Below are 9,747 nucleotides of genomic sequence, written 5' to 3' on the forward strand. Positions count from 1 at the left end.
CTACCTTGAAGTGTAAACTTGTTTAATAAACCATATCTTTCATTTTCGATTTTTAATTCACGTAGTCCGGGAACTTTCCGGACAAACTGTGTATGAGATCTGTCTCTGAATTGAGTCATGTAAAATTATAAAATAATTCAATCATTATCATGTCGAACACGAATAAGTTAAAACCGTATTTTTGCTAAAAATGCGGTAAATATTAATACATATACACACGATTATAGTGTAAGTTTTATAAATCTCAAACTAGTAAGGGAGAAATGTCGCAAGTTACATGTTTGACTGCACAATGCGACCTTCATTATTCGAATTGTTCTATCCGTTTTATTCGGAGTGTACAAATATCCGAATATTCGTTCCCCAGCTATTCGAAATCCGGATACTTTGAAGTATCCGAATTACGAATAGTCAATGACGTCACTATCCGAATATCCGGATTATTATTTATTCGAATAACCGCAGCCCTATTAAAAAGCATAACTAGGATTCGACAAGAAAGAAAACGAGAGTAGAATAAAAACAACACAAAATATGACAAAAAATTTTTTATTTTTTTATACTCCTCAAATATATTTATCCCTTCAAAACCAGACCTATAAAAATTGACCTACGAGTTGTCCAAACTGGGTCTATAAGACGCGACTTTAAGATCGAATATCTCCGCGAAAAAAATCAATATTTTTTCAATATTTTTTAAATCAAAAGTTTGAACAATTCTGCGTCGATCAAAACAAAACAAATTGAAAAAACCTCTAGTAGTTTTGAAGATATAGCGTTTAAACTAGGACATACTAATTTGTTTGTCGAAAAAAGGCTTTTTGTTTAAAAATTAATAATGTTTTTTGTAATTAAGATTTTTACAAAATTCCAACGCAGTTTTGTAAAGGATTGTTTGTACTTGTAGGGACAAAAGTGTCTTTTAAAAATTGTAAAATTAAAAACATTTTTAATAGAAAGTTTAAACAATTCTGCGTTGATAAAAAAAAACAAATTGAAAAAATCTAGTAGTTTCAAGGAAACGTTTGAAACGTTTTTGCGCATCTTGACTTAATAAATCGCTATAAATATATTTTAATAAAACTATGAAAAAAACATCAATTATTTAATATATTAGAAATGCTCAAACTAAAAAAAATTTATTTACTTTTTGGAATACCAACGTCTTGTCTAGACCTGGATCTCTCAGGCTCTTCTTGCTTCAAAACTTTACAAAGTTATTAAACGAATGACGCTATCAACATCTACCATTGTCTAAGGCCCTAAAGTTTTTTTTCATGGCTTTCAGATGTTGCGCTAAACTAATACCTAGTAGAAACACCGGTTTAAAATTTCTGGATGGGTCTGGGAGACCCACGTTTGAACTTGAAAGTTAAGAGTAATTATAATGTGCAATAAAACCTTAAAATGTTTTATAAAAAAAAAGAATTAAAGTAATTTTTTTCGCGTCAAAATCTTCACGTCTATATAAATAACCTATACATATTAGTATACAAATTAGTTTTTTAAATGTTTATTAAAAAAAGAAACGGAATTCATAAGTTTTAAGCAAAGTGATCGGATACAATTAATGATTTTATTACTTTGCCGAATAATAAATTTCTTTAATTTTGAGAACAACCGATAAATTTCACAAGAAAATTTAGAAATTAATTTGTATATCTACTAATACTGATAAAAAAGTTTTTAAAGAAATATTAACAAAAATTATTTTTTTGTTCGAGCAATATTTTGTAAGTTTAACGAAAAAATGAGATTTGATCACGTCGTGAATCAACCACTAATTAGTAGCTGTGGAAAAAGAAAAAAACAAAAAAAAAAGATAAAACCATAACATGATTAAAATGTCATTACGACATGTAGGAGCCAAAATAGAAGAACTATTTGTTAAAAAGTTTCGACGAAGGATTTTATTTTGAGATTTCTTAATGTGATCGAGCTGGTCATCACTTCTGATTTTTTATTATATAGGCTGGTTTCAGCTACGCGTAAAAGCCTATTTATGCGGATTTAAGTCGAGCTGTCGACTATTATTATTGATACGATTTCGTTTCTGGGTTTTTGTGAACAAAAATAAAGCAATAATATTTTTGATCAATATCTAGGGAAAAGATTGAAATTTATTCATCTAAGGAAATATTTCTGTTTTTATTTTATTCCTACTCAATAATGTAGACATGTGTGCTACGTTTAGAATATCAGAATACTTTATCTTTGAGCTAATATTGAATGAGAGAAAAAGAAAAAAAGAAAGAGAGAGAGAGAGAGAGAGAGAGAGAGAGAGAAAGAGAGAGAGAGAGAAACTTTAGTCTTTTATTTCACGAAAAAGTCCACAGCAGGTGTATATTTAGTCACTTTTGATAATCGTAATTACTTTTTATATAACTTACTCTCTTTTCATTTTACTTTTCACATCACTATTTAATAATTACACTTATGCTAGTACATATTTGTAATTGAGAAATTTATATTAATCGTTTTATTAACATTGTTTACACACGACGCAGGTTAAATTACAATAAAAATTTAGTTACGTAGTCACGATAGTTCTCTCGTATAGAAATGTGAATACAGATATATTAAATAATTATTCCCGAGAGATTACAATATTATAATAATTCTGGTATAGTTAAAAAAGAATAATGATATATAGACATACTTTTAAAAGTAAATATTAGCATATATTTTTTCTTCCGTAAATATGGAAGTATAAACTCTGCCAAGGCCTCCTATTTTTTTCATATGATAAGCTGTCTTTATCGTTCAAAGACCGGGACATATTAAGCTATATCTGTTATAAAATTATATTATCTATTTCAAAATTACAATAATACAAAAAACAATTAAGAATGTCAAGTTTTCATACACTTACTGACAAAAGTTAAGAAACAAAGTACAATAGTATTTTTAACATTAAATCGCTGACCAATATAATTTCTAAACAAACTGAATTTACTTTCATTCCACAGAATTTTTGACACTTAGTAATATATACATGGTGTCCGATATTTACTTTAACATCTCTCGTAGGCAGATACAAGAAGTAAAACTGAGTCAAAAAGTCCTACTATTTTGCGAGATTCGCAATAGTTACCGAGATCTTAATTAACAAAGATCCGCAAATAAGCATGCATCAGGCTGTCTTAAGCTCGTTCTACATTGATCGCAAGCGATATTGGCCTAGTTTACACCGATCGCTTAATACGCGTATTGAGTATTATATTTGTATTAAATCGGCTTGGTCTTAATAATGTAAACAATGTCATATTAAGCTGGTACGATACGGTTCTTTACGCGTATTGTATCAAAATGGTACGCGTATCAAGCACATTTATAATGATGTAAACACAAAAAATTATACATTTAAAAACAAATTTTATTTGATTCGCGTACCAAAAAGATGTACTGTGTAAACAAAGCCATTGCGATCGTTGTCAAGGTGCTATTAAAGGCCGTCTACAATGAAAGTAGTAACGTTGTAAGAATAGAGTAAGGTTCTTGAAGTTATTTTATTTTTGTTTATACAAGTAATTATTTTGCGTTTTTTAACACGCGTCTTTCATTGGCTAACAGTAAGACAGTAGACAGTGCGAAATGGCAAATGCCTATTTCGTTATTCCCGTTGCTATTTCACCAAAAAATAATAATAATAGCCTTACTATCTTCATTGTAGACTGGCTCTTACACGGCGTGTGGTTCGACGAGCTTCGCGCCGCTTGTACAGACTCGTCGATTCGTCCTTTATCAAGCTCTAACCGTTCTTATGGCGCGTTAATTCGCGAATTTCGCGCCGCAGCGCACCGCTTTAATTTTTTTGAGCGCTGAACGATAACTGAAGAAATTTTACCCGCACGAGCTACAAACTGTTTGAGTCTGTGTGAACGGATTCACGAGACAAGCCTCGACGATGGCGCGTTTCTTTTGATGACTCGTGTCGCATTTACCGACATTCGGCGGAAAGTACGCACCGCGTCGAGTCTTGCCGCGCCATTTACACGGCTCGCAGTGCAGCGCGGCAAGTCGCGAGCCAGGCTCGCCGAACCACGCGCTGTGTAATGGCACCTTTAGTCGTAAGTTACAGCCAATCAGCAAAGAGTAGAAAAACACGAAAGTAAGGAGCTCGATACTTCTTGGCTGTCGCAAGATTGCAGAAACGCAAACTTTAGTTTTTGGCAAACAATTTCTGCTTGCGACGATCTAAAAGTGTCATTACACGGCGCGTGGTTCGGCGAGCCTGGTTCGGGACTTGCCGCGCTGCGAGTCGTGTGAATGGGCCAGAGCGGCAAGACTTGGCGCGGCGCGTTCAAGACTCGGCGCGGCGCGTTCTTCCCGCTGAATGTCGGTAAATGTGACACGAGTCAAAAGAAACGCGCCATTGTCGAGGCTTTTGTCTCGTAAATCCGTTCACACAGGCTCGGATAGGTTTGTAGCTTGTGCGTGTATAGCGACTGTGACATCACCATGGTTCGCACAGCACTACAAGCGGCGCGCCGTGGCGCGAAGTTCGCGAATTAACGCGTCGTGAGGACAATCAGAGCTTGATAAAGGACAAATCGACGAGCCTGTACGAGCGGCGTGAAGCTTGTACAGACTCGTCAAACTACGTGCCGTGTAATGGCACCTTTACAGCATGCTAAAGCGGTGGAAGGGATGCGCACAACACAGCAACGAGTTCTAACTGTATTTCTAACTGCTGTTGTGCGCATCCCTTTCACCGCTTCAACACGCTGTAAGAGAGTCAAAACTGAGAACACTGCACACGCCGTGTAATGGCACTTTAAGACAGCCCGCCGATGGATGCTTATTCGCGGATCTTTGTTTAATTAAGATCTCGGTAACTATTGCGAATTTCGCAAAATAGAACTTTTCGACTAAGTTTTACTTCTACCTGCCTACAAGAGATGTTAAAGTAATTTTCGGACCTTGTATACATATATATGTGTGTTATGATCAAAACCCGAAGCACGGGCGTTCCTAGATTGGTCAATGCGCGGAACAACCAAGCGTCTTGGTCAAACCCCGAATAAACATTTGAGACGTATAAAATATTTTGCTTGTATCATACACAGTTTGTCCGGAAAGTTCCCGGACTACGTGAATTAAAAATCGAAAATGAAAGATATGGTTTATTAAACAAGTTTACACTTCAAGGNATACTAAGTAGTTCCAGCGTTGACCGCTCGATAGCGCCGCTTACCCGCGCTAGAAAAAATCAGTCCGGGAACTTTCCGGACAAACTGTGTATACTATCGTACACGTGTGGACGACGAATAAGTTTTGTCTTTCCCCCTGTCTTTTCCGTCCCGAGAATGTAAGTAAAAACCTAACCTAACCTAATCTAAGCTATAATATGTCACTGCGTACACATAGTAGCATACACTAAAAAGTACACTAAAAAAACTATTTCGGACTTTGATCAAGACGCTTGGTTGTTCCGCGACGAGTCAATCCTAGAACTGTCCGTGCTTTGGGCTTTGACCATAACACACAATATAATATACGATACAGAAATTCCACAAAGAATCAAAATTGTGTGTTATATTCAGAAATTCGAGGAAATCTCATGTTAAAACACAAAATCTTTAAATTATCCAACCGTCTCGTACAGAACTATATGTATGTATAACACACTGTTCGAGCGAAAAGGTATGATCGAAGAAACTAAAACAATAAGTTTCGGTATATACTAAATATTTGTGTTTAACACATATAGTTCTGAACATATACATTACACATTTACCTTTGAAACGTACACGGTGTTGAAAAACGATGATCTATTGACATAACTTTTTTTGTTAATAAGTTTTTAATAAACAATGAACTACTAAGGCTAAGACTTTTATTGTTACTCAGGAAGATAATTTTTATAATATATGTATATGAAAAACGCGCGAGATAATTAGAAAAGTTATTTAAACGAGAATTGTACCGAATTTATAACATATTGCGAAAAATATAAGTATTCTATAACAAATATTAATGTATAAATAATAATGTATAGAGTCATTTTGGGATCATCTCTCCTAGAAGAAAAGTGTAAGGGAGGAAATGCTGAGTTCACACTTCTATATAATCAAGAAAAAATATTAACGAGAATTTGTTTGCAATTTTCGTCAAAGCGATTTAGAAAAGCGCGTCAAAACAAGACGAATTTATTTGCTTTACACCCGAAACTATCATTCAAAGTGATGAAACGAAAACATATGACGTCATTGGCAGCTGAAGGAATAACGCGAGAAGACAGACACGCAGCCATTTTATTCATCGCAAATGCTCGAGATGATCACAACTTTAAGTGTCGTAAAGCAACATCACTAGGAAACGAAAATACACATGAGAAAATTAAAACCTACGCCGCGTCGGAAGAGAAAATCGTAGAAAGAAGCGTGATTTTTTCGCCGTAACGTGACGATTATCAGACGCTTCATTGCGGCAGTTTTTTTATAAATAAGTTTGCGTAAAGAGAAACAACGGAACACAAAATTGCTAATGAGAAATGACAAATATATTAATCGTAAAATTTACATCAAAGAAATACATTGGAAAACTAGGTGATAAATAATCATTAAAAAAGAGCGAAAAAGATACAATTTGTGCTATGATTTTATCTTGATAACTACGACATCAATTTAGAATTTGGTATTTTAATACTAGCAACATATACGCTATGAAATTTTTTTTTTTTTTACTTACTACTCTTTGCTGGAACGCTTCTATAATACACCTACGACTTCTATCGTTCTATCGTCGTTCATCTAATGAGACAATTTAATGAGAAAGTTTTGTTTGATCAGTGTGTAACTTGAGCAATCCTGATTAATCAGCAGTAACGTAGCGGATCGGAATGCTCATAAGCTGAACGTCTCATTGGTCGGTCAATCTGGACATCTTTTGACGATAAATCTCGTTCGAGCGAATGAGCGAAAAGAGAATCGAGATAATCGCCTGATTCTTGAAGGCATCAATTCAGAATTCGAATCCTTAGCGGCAGTGCTAGAGAGAGAAACTTTGAATCTCAACTTTCTCTTCGTTTGACAGAAGATAAAAACTTTCCCCCCCTTATTATTACTTAGTTACTCTTATCGTGACGGTTTCACACAAAAAATGCTAACACGAGAGTTTTAAACAGTTGTTCACTGCTTTGAATGAAAATTTAAAATTCTCAAAGTTCTGATACAATTGTTATCTTACAAAAAAAACATATCACAATAACACCCTAACATTGTGTCAATCTTGATAGAAAAGTATTATACGAGCATAGAAGATTTTCCTCGCGGAAAATAAAGTAAAAAGAGACACGAAATAACTGATGCGTCTCTAAGTAAAGATTGCAATTTTATTTTATTTTTCTCGTGATTTTAACCGTGCTGAAAAAACATACGTTATACAATGATAATTAATATTTCAGCTGAAAAAAAAACTACGTGTATTAAACAGAACAAAGTTAGAATTTCCGCGATGTTCGGGAAGATGAATACGTGCAGTTCTCATCTTCTCTTTCAACTCGCGACACGTATCGCAGCTACATATTCTTCTTATCGACCGAGTATAAATTTTCACCGAGAAGATTAAAGCGATCCCGAAGAAGGAGATCAAGAATTTGAATAAGCAATTAATTACAGTCAAGTCGTTCATTCACTCAGAAACAGTTGATTTCCATTAGCGCGGCGACGGAAGTGTTACAATCCGGAGGCTAAGCACTTATTCAGGACATTCGTTTAATTAAGATTTCTTGCTCGCGATTTGGTTGCAATCGCAGTCAAGTTTCCGGATTCACCTGTCTCTCTCGCGTAAAGTCAATTTGTCTCTTGTTCAGAAGAGACTTAGGAGATAAGAATTACTTTCGTCGTGTTTGAAAGTGGGCGATTTTCAACGATTCGAAAACCGGAGGAACACAATGTTTGAAAGACTTGCGCGAAACCTCCGAGTAAGTCGGATTTTGCATCATCAACTCGACAATAAGCGTCCAACGTTATTATCGAGGAAATCACGAATCAATTCGACGCTTTGAATGACAGGACGTCGTGACTTTCCTGTCTCTGAAAAATCGAGTTTTGGCAAACAATTTTGTCGCCGATCAAGAATTTATAGAATCGCACCAATATATACCGGTCCCGGCTCACACCCTTGTCTCGTTGTACTCGTTGGACAAGCTCGCGCTCTGCAAACGCTGCGGGTCAATGTCGCCCGGCACGTTAAACACGACGTTCGGCACGATTGCCGGATCCTGCGAGACTTGCGATCTATCGGATTGCGGTGGATAAGAGTGGGAAGAGGACGAGGGTATGGCCTCGCTTATGGAGGTATTTGAGGCGAGTATATGACGACCGCGTACCTCGTAACGACGACAACGTCCACCGCAGCAAGCACGAAAGAGGTTCATCGCCGAATTTGTAGTACTATGTTGGGGGGAGCCCACCGGTGATGGCGATCCTGTTCTCCTCATGGCTCCGTTGTGCGGAGCGTCCATATCTACAAATTCGCGGTCCTGAAAAAAAAGAAAACCAGAAACGATGCGGCTGAGTGAGATATTTCCGTGCTTCGCAAAGAGAGCCATGCAAAGGATGAGCAATAGGCATGCTTTGGCGAAATCAAACGACGCTGCTGAAAATGCTAAAGAATGCTCGGGTGGCAAATAAATAACGGAATAAAAAGATTTTCGGAATAAAGACCTTTCGCATCTATTAAAATATAAAGAGGCATGTTGATGAGTTGAAGATATTTATATAAAAAACACGAGGAAAATATGTGTTCCTTAAAATCGACAAAATATGAACAAAAAATGGTAAAATAGAGAAAATTATAAGATCGGACATTTTCCGCGCTTTACATTAATTATTCTTAGTTCACACTAATTATAATTATTTGAGTGTGTATGTCTGTGTATATATGTTTCTTGCTATCTGTTAATATCAGCAAATGTCACATGTTTAACTACTTCTGTAGAATAATTGAATTTCTCTTCAAACTCGTCCATATACAATTTGTCTGAAAGCATCACGACTATATATCTTTAAATACTCTCTACAGTTTTTTCTACCACTTTTACTATTACTCTCCACTTCTTCTGATCTTTTGAATCTCGTTTTATCATCCTCTACTCTCTTTTCTCCCGCTTTTTGTCCTTGTTGATGTATAGTCTTATTAGTTACGGATCGCATGCGTTTCACAGAGAAACGTGTTGTTTTGATCGAATTTCTCTCTTGCTATTCCCATCTTAAAGAGTTTCTAATCTCTTAGCAACTAGTTTTTTTGTGATTGGTTAATACTACAAGTTATAAAAACATTTGCATATGAATTTTCGGCTTTTCACGCAAAGCAAGGTTCATTTCACATCATCGAGTATTTCAGAAGCTAAGTCCATAAAAGTACAGTTTCACATAGGTTTCTATATAAGTTTGCGATTTGTTACGCAAAGCGAAGTCGATCTTATACCGATGAATACTTTATTATTATAGTGTAACTTATATAATTTCTCATTTGGCGCTAGTGTTTAATTATATATATTACTTCTTTTATAAAATAGAGTTTGTAGAAAGCAATTTTGTAGAAATATGCGTCATAATTGTAATTGTAAGATATGAGTGATTTCACAGTAAAATATTGTCAGATAAATCTTTTTTTCTTAGTATGATTTCAAATATAATGTGTGTGTCCGAAATGGATGATTCTCTGTGAACGCGTAAATTTCAACTTTCATTTTTGATAAAAATTAAGTATTATTAAACTAACGAATAGCGATAAATT

General features: G+C 35.2%; 1 protein-coding gene across 13 annotated transcripts in view; it reads right to left on the reverse strand.

The window, feature by feature from the left end:
- LOC109858523 (potassium voltage-gated channel protein Shal-like) overlaps positions 1–9,747 on the reverse strand; it is a 171,955-nt gene that overhangs the window by 35,833 nt on the left and 126,375 nt on the right. For all 13 annotated transcript variants that reach the window (XR_002250628.1, XR_002250625.1, XR_002250624.1 and 10 more), the window contains exon 3: positions 8,336–8,488. Coding sequence is in view for 8 of the 13 variants with exons in the window: in XM_020435871.1 (XP_020291460.1) it covers positions 8,336–8,488 (153 nt within the window). In the remaining 5 variants the exon portion in view is untranslated. The remainder of the gene's footprint in view (positions 1–8,335; positions 8,489–9,747) is intronic.

Source organism: Pseudomyrmex gracilis, unplaced genomic scaffold (assembly GCF_002006095.1).
Source record: "Pseudomyrmex gracilis isolate BER0280 unplaced genomic scaffold, ASM200609v1 scaffold_210, whole genome shotgun sequence".
Lineage (NCBI taxonomy): Eukaryota > Metazoa > Arthropoda > Insecta > Hymenoptera > Formicidae > Pseudomyrmex > Pseudomyrmex gracilis.